This window comes from Heterodontus francisci, chromosome 6, assembly GCF_036365525.1.
Source record: "Heterodontus francisci isolate sHetFra1 chromosome 6, sHetFra1.hap1, whole genome shotgun sequence".
Taxonomy (NCBI): Eukaryota; Metazoa; Chordata; class Chondrichthyes; order Heterodontiformes; family Heterodontidae; genus Heterodontus; species Heterodontus francisci.
Genome location: NC_090376.1, coordinates 37430804 through 37451334, shown reverse-complemented (window position 1 = coordinate 37451334; position 20531 = coordinate 37430804). Strand labels below are relative to the sequence as shown.

At 42.8% G+C, this 20531-nt stretch overlaps 1 protein-coding gene across 4 annotated transcripts in view; it reads right to left on the bottom strand.

The window, feature by feature from the left end:
- The window catches only part of trmt9b (tRNA methyltransferase 9B), a 52466-nt gene that overhangs the window by 10830 nt on the left and 21105 nt on the right, over positions 1 to 20531 (bottom strand). For 2 of the 4 annotated variants that reach the window (XM_068033483.1, XM_068033484.1), the window contains 2 exons: positions 10927 to 11140; positions 2663 to 2836 (listed from right to left, as the gene is read on the bottom strand). In XM_068033483.1, the coding sequence (XP_067889584.1) occupies positions 2663 to 2836; positions 10927 to 11080 (328 nt within the window). In that variant the 5' untranslated portion in view covers positions 11081 to 11140. Of the gene's footprint in view, positions 1 to 2662; positions 2837 to 10926; positions 11141 to 14334; positions 14408 to 20531 lie in introns of those variants that run through there. The other 2 variants (XM_068033485.1, XM_068033486.1) reach the window with 2 other exon arrangements.

Below are 20531 nucleotides of genomic sequence, written 5' to 3'. Positions count from 1 at the left end.
AGGGTGGGTACAGGGGAAGGGGGTGCAGGGGGAAGATGGTGCGAGGGGGGGGGCTGGGAAGGGGTTGTGAGGGGGGAGGGGGGTGTGGGGGGGGTGAGCTGAGAGAGTGGAGCTGGGAAGGGGGGGATGGAAGGGGGTAGGAAGGGGAAGGGGGGGGAAAGGGGGTGCAGGTAATAAGCCATTTCCTCAGTTCCCACCATTGACCCCTGGAAATCTCCTCCGCGTCCTTCGGGAGGTGAGCGACATCCTCGTGCGCCAGCATTGCCGACAGTGCGCTGCAGATGCTCTCCGAGCCATCTCCCGCGGGCGCTTTGAAGTTGCGGCCGAGGAGCCATTCGTGGATTTTTGGGTGTTCGGGGCTCCTTTTCGCAAGGCTTCCCTAGGGTCCCGCTGCTCCTTCTTCTCTTCAATGGACTTACCGCACGCCATGGCCGCGGACACTCTGGACGGTGAAGACAGCAGGATCGGAGATCAAAGTATCACCAGCTGTACTTTTCAGTTTCATCTGGACTGCGATCAATTTCGTTGAGAAAACAAAGAGCAGGTATGGCTGGGGGAGGGCAGTGGGCCCAGGTAACATAAACTAGCTGTTAGCTTGTAGTTAGGGCTAAAATGAACTGATAAAGGAGCCAGGGGAGTTTAAACAGTTTAAGAGGGTAGATTTGGGGGAGAAAACACTAAGAATGGGAGCAGATGGCCATGGATAGAGTTGAACAGCAAGGGAGCTTCCTAGGGAGCTTACAGCCCAGGAGCCATCTCACCAAAATACAAACATACTAATAGACTTTGATAATGCACACCAGTAATAACATTTAGCTTTGTTAAATCTACACTGCATCATCAGTAGCTGAAGTCTGTTCTTTTTCAGCAGTAATTTGCTGTAAACAACTGTACTAAAATCAGCCATATAATTTCATTCATTTATGGAATAAGTAAGGTAACATTCTCTGTCACAGGTTATGTAAATTATATACTTAGATTGCATTGAAAAAGTGAATTCCAAAAATAATAAGATTATTAAATTGTTAACTATGAATTAAGAAGACCGAAATACCTTTTAATTAGAAAGACTGAATTGCTTCTTTTGCAATGGGATTGTAAATTAATGTTTTATCAGAATACCCAAGATACAATGATTTTATTTATAGAGTCCTGCTCTCATCTAGTTTATAATTAGATCACATATGACTCAGTTTCAAACATGCTTGAAGCTGCATTAGCAAATGAATAGTTTCCAAATTAGGATGAATAAGACATTATTCTAATTTTGCTTAAACACAGCAGAATCAGGCAGGTACTTCCTGATACAAAAGCAAATCATGCGGATGTTGGAAATCAAACAAAAACAGAAAATGCTGGAAATAATGGGCAGGTCAGGCAGGATCTATGGTGAGAAAAACAGAGTTAACGTTTCAGGTGTGTGACCTTTCATCGAAACTGTCAAAAGTTAGAAATGTAACAAATGAGCAAGTGAAAGTGGGGAGGGACGAGAGGAGAAGAAGAACAAAAGGGAAAGTCTGTGATGTATGGAGGGCAGGACAGATTTAATGGCAAAATGATACAAAGTCAAAGGGAGTGGTAATGGGACAAAAAACACAGATGCTGCCTGACCTGCTGAGTATTTCCAGCATTTTCTGTTTTTGTTTCAGGTACTTCCTGATTCTCCTGCTCCCAATCACCCTAGATCCCCTTAAATGTAGCCAGCTCATTAGAAGTTCTACTGATTCCTTTGCCAACAACTAAGAGTCACATGGATTTGTAAAGATAAAGGCCTCAATATTTATGGGAAGACGGAGTGGCGGGGGTGGGGGGGGGGTAGTGGCGGAGTGGTGGGAGAGGGTGCTTGGTGCACATGTTTGTGGCTGCAAATCCTGGGAATGTGGGGGTCCTGCCAAATTTAATAGTAGGACCTCATCATTTTTTACTCCATTTCCTGCCCAGCAGCCAGCCAGATTTATAACCATATTTCAATGCATATCATAAATATTAAACATGTATAATATTAATATCCAAATCATCAAAGCTCAGTGAATTGTCAGCACTGTATGCATTTCATGATCAATATTCATTTACATCTCCTTAATATTTGCTCAGTCTTAATGGGGTAAAAATCTGACTAAGCCTGTTTTCAATTTCTGGCAACTCACCTGACAGGAAATATTAATCTAGGGCTATCGGAGTCACTGTCAGTGGCCCTCAGGAAAGTCCTGGGAGGTGTGGTTGGAGTGAAGTCTGGTGGGGTGGTGAGATCACAACACATGTGGAGTTGGGTGAGCACTCCAGCTGCACAAAAAAGAAGTTTTTTACACTTACCCACCATTGCTGATCATGGGTTCTGCTGAAGAATTGTGAGCGAGGCAGGAGTCGCTGATTAATTTTGCAAAAGACTCCTTCAACGTGCCTTTGGCTACTCATTTTAACAAATTTAGCAATGGGGCCAATGCCTGCGCAGATTAGGCATGTGCTGTCCTACTGCTAAATTGGTTTGCTTCAAGCTCATTTTATGCCCAAAAATGGAGGCAACAAATTCCAATTTCTATGGCAATGTATCTTATCTGTTGTTTCCCTGTATTTATTTTATGTGTGAACAAATGAGTAACTACAATATGTATTTTGGTTGTTACAGAGAATTAAAGACAGGTAGAAGAAATTAATTTCTCACCTGCTATTGACAGGATGGCATCAAAACACTGATCCCGATATGGTAATTGCAGACTGTCACATACCATGGCTTCATAGCTCTGCTCCCTTGCAGATTCTACCAGGGGCAGACAATAGTCACAACCTACTTTGTAGGTCTGATTGTTGATACAAAGGTACTTTCCATTTCCACATCCTAATTTAAGAAAGAGTTTTTGTGAAAAAAAATGCAAAACTGTACTCGCTTCATTAAATTATAATATGCAAGACAGAGCCAAAAACGATTAAAACCGTCTCAGAGGCGAGAATGCTACCAACTGAGCCACAGCCGACAGTACAACCACAGACTGATGGTTCATTAACTCTGCTGTACTGCCGGAGGAAAATTCAAGTGAAGTCAAGTTTCAAGTTGGAGGAAGTCTCATTTCAGGCTGCTGTTACATGACAGCAGTGACCAAACACCTTGGGGTGCAACTTTCACTGTGGTTTTTGCAAAAGATCGGCAGAAACTCCTTTCTATGGCATTTCCGCTGATCTTCATCCGAGCTTCTGGTGGAAGATTGGAAGAAGATCCGTGAAAACTGTACCCATTTTTCTCTTTCAATTTTCTCTCCTCTCCTGAAGGAAGAAATTCATGCTGGGGTATAATGCCCCAGGCAGCAATATTCCTCATTCCTCATAAGTATCTCTTGTCAAGCTAGCTAGTGTCACTAGTGTCCATGCATAGCAAGCTTCATTACACCATCACTGTTTGACAGTAATACTTATCCAACAATGGTCACAGATATTAGCCCTCAATCCAGGACTGGGGCCTCCGGTCAATTTTGCCTTTAGACCATACTGAGATTAACTTGCACAGACAGGATTAAAAGCTGCAACATTTCTGGTGGGTATGGCTCAGTACCATACTCGGAGATTTTTGAGACTTCCCGCCCACTAGAAATGGTGCATCAGTGCCCCAAAATATAGTGCGATATTATTTACCCACCAATTCCCAGCATCTCCCCAGTGTCGGGCTTGGAGGCAGGGAGAGCATATAATTGGGTGGGAAGGTGGCGGGGGTTGTCCCCACCACCTTCCCGCCTCCACCCAAATTAAGTCTGGGGCAGGAAGGCCTATGAACGGTCTTCCTGCCCTGCCACCAATTGAGGCCCTTAAGTGGATAATTAATGCCCAATTAAGGACCTCATCCCACTGTCGCCAGAATTAGCCCAGCGGCGGGTGGGCCTGTCGCCGCGCGGGGAGCATGCCAAGCAAACCTGTGCGGCTTGCTTGCTGGTTCCAGAGGGGTGTCCCTCGTTAACAGGCACTTAGTGCTGAATGAGGGACCCAGCATCGGGAAGGGGTGGGGGGGTGGGGTGGCAACTGCAGTATTCCTGACCTTGCTGCCAACCCCTATATACCCTCCCTCCCCGCAAAACCCCTCCCGCTGAGACTTACCTGTGGCCTGGTTCCAGGGCCTCGGGTGGGTGCTTACCAGCATCAGCTACTGCCTCTGTGTTAAAGAACCACCAGCCTCTGATTGGCCAGCAGCTCTCAGCAGGTGGGACTTCTGCTGGCGGGATCCTTGATCCTGGGGAAGGCCACCACTGTCCACTCAGGTGCCTAATTGGCACTTGATCTGGCGGGCCTTCCCCTGAGGAGGCGATACAGGGCTCTTGCCAGCGCTTTTGCAGGTGGTTGAGACCCCCTTCGCCCAGATAAAATCCTGGCCTATATTTGCATGGTCCTACTGGTAGGCCCTTTTAATCCAATCAGCATCCTATGACAAGCATAGAACTCTGATTGCTATTTTAGGACTCAACTGGGCAAGGTGTATGCTGTGCATTCTCTGCACAGTTTTCAATGGCTTTCCAGCTGAAAAGGAGTCTAAAAGATTGGTCTTTACTTATTTTTTGAGAGGCTGGAATGAGCAGGAGTATGCCTCTGAGCTTCACAATAGTAACCTGGGCTGCTGCCACATCAAGTGGCCCCCTCCTGAAAGCATCCTATTTCTAACACTCTGTAGGAGAAAAAGAGGAGAAAGCCCCTGAATACTTATTTGTATTGATTTTCTCTCCTTTTCTCAGCCCCTTCTCCTGAAGTGGTTCCAATGGAGCAAGATGGCACCTACCCAAGTGGCCATTCTTTACCTGGGAGCCCAGACAGCAAATGTAAGTAGACTATTCTACCAAGGCCAATCTCTCCACATACATATTCCACACAGGGAAACTTTCTAGCACCAGTAACTGGATACCCAGGCAGAAGGGGGAAGCCTGGCTGGAACTTACTTACCTTAGTCTAGGGACTTTGAGGGCAACTGCAGTATTCCTACTACTAACTCTGCAGTGACTTGGAATCAAACTTGAGAAATTCTGCTATTTATTATTTTGTACTACAGGTCATCAGAGGAGTCTCTGAAAACCTAAAAAACATCATTAGACCTTATTTACACTATACTTTTAATGGGACTATAATGCAGAAATTGTCACTGTGCCCGTACTAAACATGACCATGCTTATGGCAGCCCACAGCTAGACATAATGCACTACATCTCTCATGATGCCTCACATCAATATTGCTTTGTTCTGAATACAAAACTATTTTCTATTAACATTTTGTTGAAGCAATGACATTCTATTTCCTTCTGACTGAAGGTATCAGGCTTGCCTTGCTACTGAATTGTCTTACTGAATTCGTGGGCAAGGAAAGCGAATGGTAAATCACACACAAGGAGATCTCCCTTCCATAGCTATGTGGCCAGCAATACCACTTCCATACTCCTCGTTTTCACACTCTACACTTGTTTCAGGTACTGCATCGCAAAATGCTGTTTCAGCTAGGCCACTTAGGCAATGTTAACAATACAACTACTAAGTTGTTGACACATACAATTTTGTAGCCTCTTTCACATACCAAAACCAATCAGTACACTTTACCCAGGGTGTGCAGGAGGGGTCAGGGGTCCAAAGTTGGAAGGGAGAGTTTAGCAACGGTTAGGGGAAGTGGCCTAAAGCATGGCTAGAAAGATAGGATTTTGAGGAAGCTTTTGAAGGTGGGATGAAAAGTATCAAGATGAGGGTTTGATGAAAGAATCGCAAAATACAGCAGCATGATAGTTGAAGACTCGATGACAGATGAAGAAAAGGGTGGCACACAGTAGACCAAATTCAGGAGAGTGTAGGATTCTTGCTGGAATGCAGGGTTGGAAAACATTGCATAGTCAGCCAGGCACAAGGCCATGGAAATATTTGAAAATCAGTTTGAGGATTTTAAAGTCACTGGGCTGAATTTTATAAACCCCCTGACATCAGGGGTCGTGGTGAGAGGGCCCTGAAAATCCTCCGGGAGAGGCCTGCCATGGGCCTTGACGCCAGGAAGGCACCATCGCATTTTACCAGTGGCGGCGAGACCTCGGATGGGCCCCCCTGCCGCTCAGAAGCGGAGCCTTTATTTCAATATTTAAATAAATTTAAATACATGCAAAAACACGTGCCTTGTCCCTACGGCCGTTCCATGCCGATATTCCGGCCGGTGGCCGGAGCTCCCCCGCCTTCGGATCTCTGTTCGGAGATCCGAGGCGTGACACTGGTGGGGGAGGGGAAGTGAAATTTTCAGGGCAGGAGGAAAACTGTTTCTTTTGACTGAGGGGATGGTGTGATGGTGTTGAAGGGCAAAGGTAATGAAGTTCGGGGGGAAAGTTTGGGTTGGGAAGTAAAGTTTTGTTTGGTGGGATAGGCTCAAAAATAAAGTGTGTGATCATTGGGGGGTGGGAGAGGGGCTTCAGCTTTTATTTAATTTTTTTATCTCACTGTAAAAATTTAAATTCAATCTGAAGGGCTTTAAAATTGGCGCCGGCAACAGCGTGCTGGCACCGGACACCGTTGCCGGGGATGGAGCGCCCATCCCCTCTACGTCATCGGGACCGGGCGTTCCGCCCCTCTATGTTAATGAGCCACTGCGCGAAATATTGCGGTGGCTCTGCGGTGCATGTCTTGCGTGTGCGCCGCAAACTTTACAGCGGTGAGCTATTTACAGCAGTCAGCCGACTGTGCTGGGGAGATGGGGAATGAATGGAGGTCAGTGAGAGTGGAGCTGAGAGTAGTATTGCACTGGTTCTCAAACTGGGGCCTGGAGAAACCTGGGGTCTAGGGAGACTCTCTGGGGTACACGAAACAGTCAAGCAGTACCCGACTGAGCAGCAGCCGGAGGCAAGCCAGGAGGTGGGAGTAGAATGCGGTCACCACATGTGCAGCACACAGCGCACTGGCTGTTTCACCTCGGAGGGCAGCGCAGATAGAGGAACATCAAAAGCAGGAGCAAGATCACCAGGTATACTCGCAGTTATCAAGTCTGGTGGTGGGCGGCAGGTGAGTTGAAGCCTTGTTGAAGAGAGGAGAGTTTTTAAAAATATATTTAAGTATTAAACTCAAAGAAACTGATGTCTACAAGTAAATACCTGTTTTCATAAAAGTATTATTAAAACAATCTCTACGTGCGGTACCTACATATTATGAGTATTATAATTTAGATGGGGAGTTTGTGATTACTAATCTATTTTGAAAAGGAATTCTTCAACCAAAAAAATTTAAGAACAGCTGGAGTATTGAACTTACTGCAGGAGAGCATTAGAGTTGCCAATCCTCCAGGATTTTCCTGGAGTCTCAAGGAATTCAAAGTTAATCTCCTGGATACTGCTGCGAGCAACCCAGGAGCAAAAAATCCTCGGTACATTAAAAGATGTGTTTCTCTTCATTTGCTTTGAACACTTTTATCTATAAATAATAAAAATATTGGAGGTGGGAAAAAGACTATTTGGCTGGTCGAAGCAATTGGAAGTGAGGAAACCTTCAGGAATAGGTCCAATCAGAGTTGGTAACGTAGAGAGGATACAAGCTGCAGAGTTCTGGATGATTTAGAGTTTATGTTGTCATGAAGGTGTTTTCATTATTAATATTTTTTTATGACTTGTGTTTAAAAGGTTGTGAAAATTGGTTCATTTGAAAGACTGAGGAGATGCTGGATTTGTTTCTTTTTAAAAAGGTTACTGGAAGGACACTTTGGATTTTTAAAAAAACATAGCTGGAAGAGGCAATGAAGGGCTAAATAAACATAAGGAGCCTTGCTGGCTATTGGAGTTGTTTCCAGAGAAGTCACATGTCTAGGTTTATGGCTGTCAGGAGTTTTTGGCTTTCAGAGTTGGGCATGGACTGTTTGAATGCTCAGCTGGTGTGTGTCCTGCTAAGAGAGAAGCCACCCAGCTCATCCTTTTCCACCTATTTTGGAAACCTTCTGAGAATCTAGTGTGATAGCTGAGACCACTCATGCAGTAATTCTCCCAAAAAGCCTGCAAGACTACTCCTTGATGTCTCCTGAATACAACTGCTCCAGAAAGATCCCAGTGACAGCCGTTTATGTGTACCCGGACGCCAGACCAAAGGACATCTGGAACATTCCATATCGTATCCTTTTTCTTCAATAATTGACAGTAACTTGACCAAAATATAGATTTTTTAAAAAGTTGATCCCTGCAGAGCCAGTTTTTCCATTTTTCTTTATTTTTTTCTTAAATCGTGTGTGTGTGTTAGGTTATTTTAGAAGGGTAGATATTTATACTTTCATATTTCAAACTGTGTGTTAATAAGCTTTGCATCTTTATTGAATAAGTCTTATTTTATAATAAATCAACAATTTTGTTGTTTAATAAAGAAACCTGGTTGGCGGATTTTTATTCTGAAACTAATATAGATAAAGTATATAATTGGCCATAACGGTAACTGGATAAAATATTTAAATATATGTTGTAACCAGTGAAGTAAGGGAACTAGAGAAAGACAGTGCATTCCTCCAACCTCAGTCTTAACAATGTAAGGTGGAGTTTAGGAACCCAGTAGGAAAAGCTTTTGAGACATCAAACTGAGAGGTGGTAAAAGGGTGAGTGAGGGTTTTGCCGACTGTACGGATGAAATAAGCAGGTGGACCATTTTAAGGAGATGCAAATAAAGTGGTATTGGTGATGGACTGGATGTGGAGTTTGAAGCTCAACTTAAGGTCGAGTAAGATACAAGGTTGGAGATGGTCAGACTCAGCTTGAGCAAGGGGATGCCTGAGACATTATTTTCTGATGGGAGCTGAAAAGGATGGCTTCAGTGTTAGAATTAGAATTAGAATTAGAACATTACAGCGCAGTACAGGCCCTTCGGCCCTCGATGCTGCGCCGACCATCTGACCTACACTATTCCATTTTGATCCATATGTCTATCCAATGACCACTTAAATGCCCTTAAAGTTGGCGAGTCTACTACTGTTGCAGGCAGGGCGTTCCACGCCCCTACTACTCTCTGCGTAAAGAAACTACCTCTGACATCTGTCCTATATCTTTCACCCCTCAACTTAAAGCTATGTCCCCTCGTGTTTGCCATCATCATCCGAGGAAAAAGACTCTCACTATCCACCCTATCTAACCCTCTGATTATCTTGTATGTCTCTATTAAGTCACCTCTCCTCCTCCTTCTCTCTAACGAAAACAACCCCAAGTCCCTCAGCCTTTCCTCGTAAGAGCTTCCCTCCATACCAGGCAACATCCTAGTAAATCTCCTCTGCACCCTTTCCAAAGCTTCCACATCCTTCCTATAACGCGGTGACCAGAACTGCACGCAATACTCAAGGTGCGGCCTCACCAGAGGTCATCATGACCTCGTGGCTCCGAAACTCGATCCCCCTACTAATAAAGGCTAACACACCATATGCCTTCTTAACAGCCCTATTAACCTGGGTAGCAACTTTCAGGGATTTATGTACCTGGACACCAAGATCTCTCTGCTCATCTACACTACCAAGAATCTTCCCATTAGCCCAGTACTCTGCATTGCTGTTACTCCTTCCAAAGTGAATCACCTCACACCTCTCCGCATTAAACTCCATTTGCTATCTCTCAGCCCAGCTCTGCAGCCTATCTATGTCCCTCTGTACCCTACAACACCCTTCGACACTATCCACAACTCCACCGACCTTCATGTCATCCGCAAATTTACTAACCCACCCTTCTACACCCTCATCCAGGTCATTTATAAAAATGACAAACAGCAGTGGCCCCAAAACAGAACCTTGCGGTACACCACTAGTAACTAAACTCCAGGATGAACATTTGCCATCAACCACCACCCTCTGTCTTCTTTCAGCTAGCCAATTTCTGATCCAAAGCTCTAAATCACCTTCAACCCCATACTTCCGTATTTTCTGCAATAGCCTACCGTGGGGAACCTTATCAAACGCCTTACTGAAATCCATATACACCACATCCACGGCTTTACCCTCATCCACCTGTTTGGTCACCTTCTCGAAAAACTCAATAAGGTTTGTGAGGCACGACCTACCTTTCACAAAACCGTGCTGACTATCGCAAATGAACTTATTCTTTTCAAGATGATTATAAATCCTATCTCTTATAACCTTTTCCAACATTTTACCCACAACCGAAGTAAGGCTCACAGGTCTATAATTACCAGGGCTGTCTCTACTCCCCTTCTTGAACAAGGGGACAACATTTGCTATCCTCCAGTCTTCCGGCACTACTCCTGTCGACAATGACGACATAAAGATCAACAACAACGGCTCTGCAATCTCCTCCCTGGCTTCCCAGAGAATCCTAGGATAAATCCCATCTGGCCCAGGGGACTTATCTATTTTCACTCTTTCCAAAATTGCTAACACCTCCTCCTTGTGAATCTCAATCCCATCTAGCCTAGTAGGCTGTATCTCAGTAATCTCCTCGACAACATTTTCTTTCTCTACTGTAAATACTGACGAAAAATATTCATTTAACGCTTCCCCTATCTCCTCTGATTCCGCACACAACTTCCCACTACTATCCTTGATTGGCCCTGTTCTAACTCTTATCATTCCTTTATTCCTGATATACCTATAGAAAGCCTTAGGGTTTTCTTTGATCCTATCCGCCAATGACTTCTCGTGTCCTCTCCTTGCTCTTCTTAGCCCTCCCTTTAGATCCTTCCTGGCTAGCTTGTAACTCTCAAGTGCCCTAACTGAGCCTTCACGTCTCATCCTGTTGATGGTGTTGAGCTGAAGGTGTTGCACAGTACTCTAGTTATATAACAACCACCCGAGGGAAGAAAATCTTTAATTACAGCGGGCAGTTTTTACATTACTATCAGATGGAAATAAACACTCAGAAGAGTTGGGTAATGAAATTTAGATAATTCTCATCAACTAAATCAAACAGAAGCTACCTTCTGACTCAAACATCTTATTGTTCAAAACAGATTAGCAATCGGACTATATACTAACCGACGTCAGCAATGAGGCTTCCAGGTTCTTGTTCCAGCAGAAACTGTCGTACTCGGGGCCAGGCCTTATAACGAGTGTCATTGAAGTGAGGGGCAATCTTCTCATAGACACTATGAACATAGTCCTTCTCCAAGCGGCTTGCTTCTTTATCCATGGCGAAATCACATGTTCTTTCATGAAACTGTCTAAAACTCTACGGGGCTTAAGGGGAAAACTGCAAATAAGATATTAAAAAACATGAGAGGAAATTCAACATAGCAGTTAGTAATTTTAGACTCGGTATTTGCTCATAAAAATTCAGAACACACTTTCAATTATTTGTTAATTTTCTCATCTATATAAATGTTTTCAGAAGTTTTATTTGCCAACCACGTGCCCACTTCCAAACCAAAAAGCCCACTTCTCTCCAGCCTGGCCCCAACACCCATTCCTAACCTGAGGCCTACCATCAGGAAGATATTTAGCCTTGGCTTGCACCCTCCTCCCAGAACACATCTAACCTAACCCTGTTCTGAGGCCCAGCCTCAGCCTTTGACTTGGCCTGCATCCTCTTCCTGTGCTCACATCTACCAGTAGTTGACATCAATATTAAGATATTATTTGACTGACTATGGCATCAGACAGCCTTAGCAAATGCCGGTGACAGGTGGAGTGGGGAGGAAAAATACACCAGTGGCTTAAGTCATAACTCACACAAAGGAAAATGGTTGTGCTTGTTGGAGACCAATCATTGCAAACTCAGGACACGCAAAGCCCCTATACTATCTGCAAGGCTGACCTCAGGAATTTGATGGAATACTCAACACTCAGCTGGATGGGTATAGCAGCAAAACTCAACAAGTTCGACACTATCCAAGAGAGAATAGTTCACTTGATTGGTGCTCCAGCGCAATAACCACCTATTTATCACTGGCACACTGCATACAAGATGCACTTCAACAACTGAATATGGTTACTTCAATTGCACCTCCCTCCCTTACAAACTGTACTATGAGAAGGACAAGAGCAGCAATAACACCACCAACACCACCAACTCCAAGTCACACACCATCCTGACTTGAATATATCTTACTGTTTCTTCACTGTTATGGATCAATACCTTACAATTCCAAACTTAAAATGATTGTGGGAGCACCATCACCACAAGGGCTTCACTGGTTCAAAGAGAAGACTCGCCACTACCTTCTCAGGGTAACGAGGGATGGGAAATAAATGTGGGCTTGCCAACATCATCCATATCCCAACAACAATTTATTCAAAGTTTCCATTCTGTTCTTGAACCAGGAATCTCAAAGGGGGCTCCCCAGTGCGAGATCATTATAGAAACAACGTAAATTTAAAAAGACTTGCATTTATATAGCGCCTTTCACAACCACAGGATGTCCCAAAGTGCTTTACAGACAATGAAGTACTTTTGAAGTGTGGTCAGGGGAGACAGTGGTGTCATGGTAATGTCACTGCACTAGTAATCTAGGGGCTCAAGCTAATTCCCTGGGACACAGGTTCAAATCCCATCATGACAGCTGGTGGAATTTAAATTCAATTAATTAATACAAAATCTGGAATTGAAAGCTAGTCTCAGTAGTGCCATGAAATTATTGATCGTCATAAAAACCCATCTGGTTCACTAATGTCCGTTAGGGAAGGAAATCTGCCGTCCTTACCTGGTCTGGTTTACATGTGACTCCAGAACGACAGCAATGTGGTTGACTCTTACCTGCCCTCTAAAATGGCCTAGTAAGTCACTCAGTTGTCATGAGTATTTAGGGATGGTCAACAAATGCTGGCCTTGCCAGCGACGCTCACATCCCATGAACAAATAGAAAAAAAGGTCACTGTTGTAATATAGAAAACATTGCAGCCAATTTGCGCATAGCAAGCTCCCACAAACAGCAATGTGATGATGACCAGATCTGTCATCATTTCTGGGGTGTTGATTGAGGGATAAATATTGGGCATAATACCAAGGAAAACTTCCCACTGTTCAAAATAGTGCCATGGGATCTTTTACATCCACCTCAGAGGGCAGACAGGGCATCAGTTTAACATCTCATCCAAAAGAAAATTATAATTTCTCCAGGGTTTCTGTTGAAATTACAGCAGGAGATTAGAAGAATCCCAAGGCGATTCTCCTCCTAGTATTTAGGAAACCGTAAACTAATATTTTCAGATGCCCTTTTACAGTACAGTATATTGTACTGAAAGGATCCCAGATTTTTCAATCTTTATAAAGATAGGTCATTCTCTCTGCAAAGTGGCAAATGATTAAAGTTAGCAGAAATGCTGGTTAGCTTAATTATAGCATAATTTCTGCATAAGTGCTGAGTGGAAGATGTTCAGCAAAAACTTTGACCAGCAAATAAAATGAAACTCATTTTCTACAGGTTAATTTTTTTTTAGCATTTCAAACATAAATAGGAAAAAAAATCAATAAAACTTGAAGTTTGCACCTTCAAGTGCAATGCAAATAATATATAATAATTATTGCAGAAGAATTAGATCAGTTAGCACCATAAGGAGAGTGTAATTCCTGCTTTAAAAAAGATAAAAGTACACTCCATCCTCAAACGTTGTACTTTGAAGCCAGGCACTTTAAAAGCCCACCTGTTACACTAATCCTGTTAACTGTTACACTATTCAAAAACATGTCAAGACCCGGATACTGCAGCAATAACAATGGTAGTGTTAAAATGAACAAAAAAATAGGGTTTTACATTCCTGTTTTCCCCTCCCTTGTGATTTGATATCTCTAATGTAATCACTTGGAATGTTGGTTGCACCTACCCATTTGAAAATCAACTTCTTGCCCAGAAATAAAAACAAGAAATGCTGGAAATACTCAGCAGGTCTGGCAGTATCTGTGGACAGAGAAGCAGAGTTAATGGCCATTTCAACACAACCCCTGCTCTCACGCTCACATCTCTGTCCTGGGATTGCTTCAGTGTTCCAGTGAACATCAACGCAAGCTCAAGGAACAGCATCTCATTTACTGATTCGGCACACTGCAGCCTGCCGGAATGAACATTGAGTTCAATAATTTCAGGGCATGATGAGCCCCCCATTTTACTTTTATTTTTAGTTCTTTTTTTAAAAAAAAAAATTTTTGTGTGTTTATTTTATTTTATTTCATCTTAGTTTGTTCAGTTTGCTTACCCACTTTTTTTTCATGTTTGTACTTGCTGCTGTTCAGTTTTCAGTCCGTTAACACCCTATCTGTACTAATGCTTTGTCTTTCAATACACCATTAACATATTGTTTGCCTTTGCTCCATGACCTTCTGGTCAGCTATTCTGTGACCTTGTCCTATCTACACCTTCTCCTTTGTTATTTATTGCCCCACCCCTGCTTTACTTGCTTATAACCTTTCACGTTTCTAATATTTGCCAGTTCTGAAGAAGGGTCACTGACCTGAAACGGTTAATTGTGCTTCTCTCTCCATAGATGCTGCCAGACCTGCTCAGTATTTCCAGCACTTCTTGTTTTTATTTCAGATTTCCAGCATCTGCAGTATTTTGCTTTTATCTTGCGTAGAAATGCTATGCATGACTTCAAAATCAAATGTTCCACTTGCAAATAGTTCTTTCTGTTCTAATGACAGCTTACAGACAAGTTTGTATCAGGGAGCAGGAATGAAGCATTTTCTGTTATTCTCTCCATCCCTGAACCACATAAAAAAATTCAATGGAAACTGCTGAGAGAGGGGAAGGTTTAGTATTCCATAAATGCTACCTTCTGGTCATTTCTTTCTCTAATTCTCCCCTCCCACATCACTTCCTCCTTTAACCAAGCAGCAATTTATCCCCTGGACCCCACACCCTACCCCTATCAGGACCTCAGTCTTGGCGTCCTCCACACTGACCAGTTTCTTGGTCTTGGCCTCCTCTGCCATGAACAGTATATATCTGCCCCCACCCCATCAAGCAACAATTCAGGCAGTTACATCCCTCCACCACCCCCCCCCCCCCCCCCCCACAAATGAGTACTGTTTCAGCAACTATACTTTGGCCATTATTTTCTTCTCTGCTCCCAATAAAATGATTCCCTGTTCCCCCTATCCTCCAATCCCAATTCTGCACTTTCCCTCTCTCCCTCTGCCCCCATCCCCATTCCCAAGTCTCCCTCTCCCCTGCTGTTAAAAACCTCATCCATTCCCTTGTCACCTCAGACTTGACTATTCCAATGCTCTTCTGGCTGGTCGCCTAATCCTCCGTAAACTTTAGTTCATCCAAAACTCTGCTGTTTGTATTGTATCTCACTCCCTCACGCCCCTGCCAAACTGACCGTAGCTCTTTGCCCATACCCCTTCCCATTGGCGGCCTTCTGTCCAGTCACTGAGGCCCCATGTTCTGGAATTCTATTCTTAATCCCCACTGTCTCTGTAGATCACTGAAGTAAATTTTTAAATAGTCCTTTCTCTCTCCTCTGCCCACTCTCCTCCTGTTTCCCCTCCCCCCTACTCCATTTCAAAGAAGAAAAGATGTAACAATAATAAGCAACTGCTGGATTAAACCTTTACAACAACCTAGTTAATTAATTTCATGGATCTTATAAAATCAAATAACATGCCGGATTTGCTTCCAGTTTTTAGTGATTGTATTGTTAGGTTTGATGTACTGCAGTAATTTACCTTCTGTGTTACTGGTCTCACATTTTGAACCTATTGCATACAAGACAAAATTAATGAATTCCAACGCCACAGGATAGAATGATCTCGGAGCTTTACCAGATTATCATGTAACAGCACAGACTATTGTTTTGAAAATAAAGACTGCTGATATCAATAATAAACAACAGCTTTGATTTTTCTTTATTAAAAATAATAAAATTTCATAATTTTTATGCAAAAGTCCTCAATTTAAAATACTACTTTAAGATGAACAATCTTCCATATGTAAAATTAAACTCTGACTAGCCATGTTGCACATTCAGGTTCTCCTATTTGACAGTAAAATCTGATCATGCAAGCTAGATGCTGTGTAAAACAAAATTTGTTTTACTTTTGCATTTTCTTTCTTTTACCGAGAAGGACAGGACACAGCCTCAACACAGTGTCAGCACTAATAATAGTGCTGTTAAGGAGTTCTAGGTTTTTGACCCAGCGACAGTGAAGGAACTGCAATATAGTTCCAAGTCAGGATGGTGTGTGATTTGGAGGGGAACTCGAATATTGTGTCAGCACTCAGTTCTGATAAAGGGTTATACCCAAAATGTTAGCCTGCCATTTTTCTTTGCAGATGCTTACTGGGTATACTGTCTATTTTCAGCATTTTCTGCTTTTGTTTCAGATCTCTAGCATTCCCTTTTAAGAAACAATACTTTTTAAAACAGATGTTACATTCTTTGCAACATTCTCTTTTCCATTGTCCACAGATAGTACTAAATATCCCATGAGGACTACAACTTACTGGACCAATATATGACTTTATTTCAAACTAGTTTATACTTTACACCAGTGATTAGGCGAAAAAGACCTTGCTCTTTTTTCAGCTGCCTAACAAAGGTGTGGTAAGACACTCGTGGTGCCCTAACTATGGAGATCAGCTAATTTGAATAATTTAGGGTAGAATAGCTTTGTGCAATGTTCAAATGTATTTTCACAACAGTCATGAATCATGCTAAAGCAAATCATGTCCTGCATTCCATGTTAAATTTTTGATTTATTGATCAATCCAATATACTAGATATAATTCTGATTGTGGGTCATAATATAGATATGTTGATTTTTCCTCATCTCATTCAGTCTTTCAGATAATTTGTCACTAGAACACCCAATATTCCTCTTTCTAATCAACACATAGGTTTGATGAGCTAGCAGAAAAAGGGCCTAAAACAATTGTCCCAACTATTAGAGTTCCCCTCCAAGTCACACACCATCCTGACTTGGAGCTATATTGCCGTCCCTTCACAGTCGCTGGGCAAAAACCTAGAACTCCCTCCCGAACAGCACTATGGGTGTACCTACACCAGATGGACTGCAGTGGTTCAAGAAGGCAGCTCACCATCACCTTCTCAAGGGCAATTAGGGATGGGCAACAAATGCTGGCCTTGCCAGCGACACTCAAATCCCATGAAAGGAAAAAAAAAGGTGCCATCTATTCATAAATCATGCTAAAAGGGCAATGCTAATTTGAAAGAAGGAACCTATGCCTAAAGATCAATGCCTTTTTAAACAAAAGTCAGCTCCTACACAGAACCAAACACCGATGACACTGGAAGACTTTCTTATGTTCCATTTATCTGAGAAGTAGCCCTGCATTATTGCATTTTACTTGTGTAAATTGGAAGAGTGAAAGAGGCAAGGAGCAGTCCTGTGAAAGAATATCTCTGATAAACAATAGAAAGCTTTCTTCCTGCCCCATACAACATAGCCAATAGCAACCATTCAAGGGAGGAACAATTGAAAATCCTCTATTATTAGCTATGCTATACTCCAATACGCCTTCACAAATGGAATCCTTCAACTGTCCAGTTGGTTTTGGAGGGTCTGCAGAAGAGGCATCAGCCTGAAGGGCTGAAGGGGCTACAACTCTAATTTGGAAAATTAAGTAGCAGCAGTAACTTGTATATAGTTCCTTGAACATAATAAAATGAGCCAAGGCGCTTCACAGGAGCGTTATAAAGCAAAATTTGACACCGAGTCACATAAGGCGATGTTAAGGCAGATGGTCAAAAACTTGGTCAAAGAAGTAGCTTTTAAGGAGCACCTTAAATGAGCAAAGAGAGAGAGGTTTAAGGAATTCCAGAGCTCAGAGCTGAGGTAGCTGGAGGCATGGCCACCAATGATTAAAATCGGGGATGCTCAAGAGTACAGAATTAGAGGAGTGCAGATGTGTCGGAGAGTTGTGAGGGTGGAGTAGATTACTGGGATCTCAATGTTACTGATTGTTCAAATTCTACTTCAAGATACCACTTCATCGATCTTCTGCTACACACTGCATTGTTCAATATTCCAGCCATGTGACACCAAATTGGGCGGCACAGTGGCGCAGTGGTTAGCACTGCAGCCTCACAGCTCCAGCGACCTGGGTTCAATTCTGGGTACTGCCTGTGTGGAGTTTGCAAGTTCTCCCTGTGTCTGCGTGGGTTTTCTCCGGGTGCTCCGGTTTCCTCCCACAAGCCAAAAGACTTGCAGGTTGGTAGGTAAATTGGCTATTATAAATTGCCCCTAGTATAGGTAGGTGGTAGGGAAATATAGGGACAGGTGGGGATGTGGTAGGAATATGGGATTAGTGTAGGATTAGTATAAAATGGGTGGTTGATGGTCGGCATAGACTCGGTGGGCCGAAGGGCCTGTTTCAGTGCTGTATTTCTAAACTAAACTAAAACTAAATGACATTAGAACCATTTTTCGAATCCACATTGTACTTTACGAAGGCTTTGTAATTACTTCAGTCTATTATTACAATATTATACATTTATTCATTATGCCCTGGGTTTAATTACTCATGCTGTTTTGTTACTTGACGGTACAATATTTTTCTGAATAAACTAAATTCTATGGATAGAACGCTTAGGGTGGACTTGCACTACAACCGTACCACAATAGTGTGGGTGGGAAACACTGCAGTTAGGCTCTGACCTGACACTAATGTAAAGCACAGTGAGGCTCCCTGCTTCAGTATAAGTTCAGGCCATAACATGCAATTTACACTAAACAAGTATAAGTGCAAAGACAAATTGCTTCATGCCCGTGTAATTGTAACTTGTAATGCAAATGCACCCTTAGAAACATTGTTTATGATATAATAGGGTAGATTTCAAATTGGGCCACCCGGCATAAACGGCTGGCAGCCTGAAAATGACTAAAGATTCACGGCTAAACTCAAAAGGAGCTTTATATTGAACGGCCGGAATGCTCACCTGTTTCAGGCAGTAGGTCCTTTTAATATGCAAATTGGGCTCCAATGACCCAGACTGCAGTTTTGGCAGACAACTGGACAAAGTGTGTGGCATGGATGCTCCACCCAGTTTTACCAGTTCAATCAGTAGAAGAGGCACCAAAGAGGTAACCTCCAGGCCCCACAAGAATGACATGAGCTGCTGCTGACCTGGGGTGCACCCGCTACCTTCACCTGCCTCCCTGATTGCCTTCATGAACCTATCTTCATGCCCATCAGGTTGGCCTCCAGGGCACTCATTTGGTTATCAGTGGCATGGTAAGGAGGTTCATGCATCAAAATGGACTGTCAGCTGGCACACTCCTCCAGTCGGCCAGCTGATGAATAAAATCTATCCTAATATATTATTGAAAAGGGTTTAACTGTTACAAAACTTTGCTGAACATGTATATGCTTTGAAAAAGAACTTTGTATTCAAAAGGGTTAATGTAGTCCAATTTATTGCACAAATTTGCGACTGCATTTGTCTATACTGGTTGCATTTTGAAAGGAATTCATTGCAATATGATGAATTTTTGGATGTCCTGAGGAAGTGATAAAGCACCACTTAAAAGCAACTTATTTCTTTCTTACTGTACTCCTGGCTTCCTTTTGTCTTCTGTTATTTTCTCATGCAGTAATGGATTAGACAAATTTCACAAGCTTCTGTACTACCATTGGATACTCCAAAACCTATTCATTAAACATTTCTTTGTGGGAGAAGTGCAACTACATAACCTTTTGAAGTACTTTGCCCTGTTTCCCAAAGCTTTAATGCCAATACAATCATGACAATACACAGATGTCAACAGAAGCTTTTAAAAAAAATATATAAAAGGTTACTATTCTGCTATCAACAATACATTTGTGGAAAAGGTGGGTCTTCGTGCAAAAAGAAAGAGCTGTACATGATCTTACGACATTTACACAGGAGGGAGTCGCTGCTCCTGTAATTATTACCAACAACCAAATATCAGCAAGTTTTCTTTGAAAGCATCTTCAGGGTAAGAGACAGCAAATTTCTTCCAGAAAAAAAAACAAATTGGAAATAATTATCTCTCTCTGTACATAATGAATTTTCCATGCTAGCTCAGACTTTCACAGAAATTCAAAGAAAACTAATATAAATCTTAGCAGAGGATCACAGTAAAATGGTAAACACTGCTGCAGGCTCAAATTCCTCATTGCCTCCTCCCACTTTCTTGACAAGCATCCTACCTATTTGCTGGGAGTTAATGGCCACAAAATTTGGCTCAATAGTATATGTATTTTCAGTGCTATGGGTGCCATTTCGCGTCCAAAATGGCATCCACATCGCACATGCACACTTATAGGGCGGGCCACAGTGAACATCATTTTGGATAGGTTGGTAGTCCCAGCGCTCGGAGCATACACCAGAAGTATGCAGAGTAGGCCGACTGTGATGTCAGTCAGCATGTAACATTGATTTGACTTTGGTGGTGCCATTTTAGACCTGAACGCTCCAGCTAATGCCCTCTCAACCTCGCACAGCTGAACATATATTCAGCAGTGTGAAGGACACCCACCAGTGCTATTTAAATGGATCATTAACCACTCTCGGGGTAGTTGCTGATTGATCTCTATTGGCTGCTGGTGATTTAGAAGTATTTGGTTTGTACTGACATTTAGGTAAATCTTCAGGGAATGGTGCAGGAAAATGGCGTTGGGGTAGAAGATCAACCATGATCTGGTTGAATAACAGAGCAG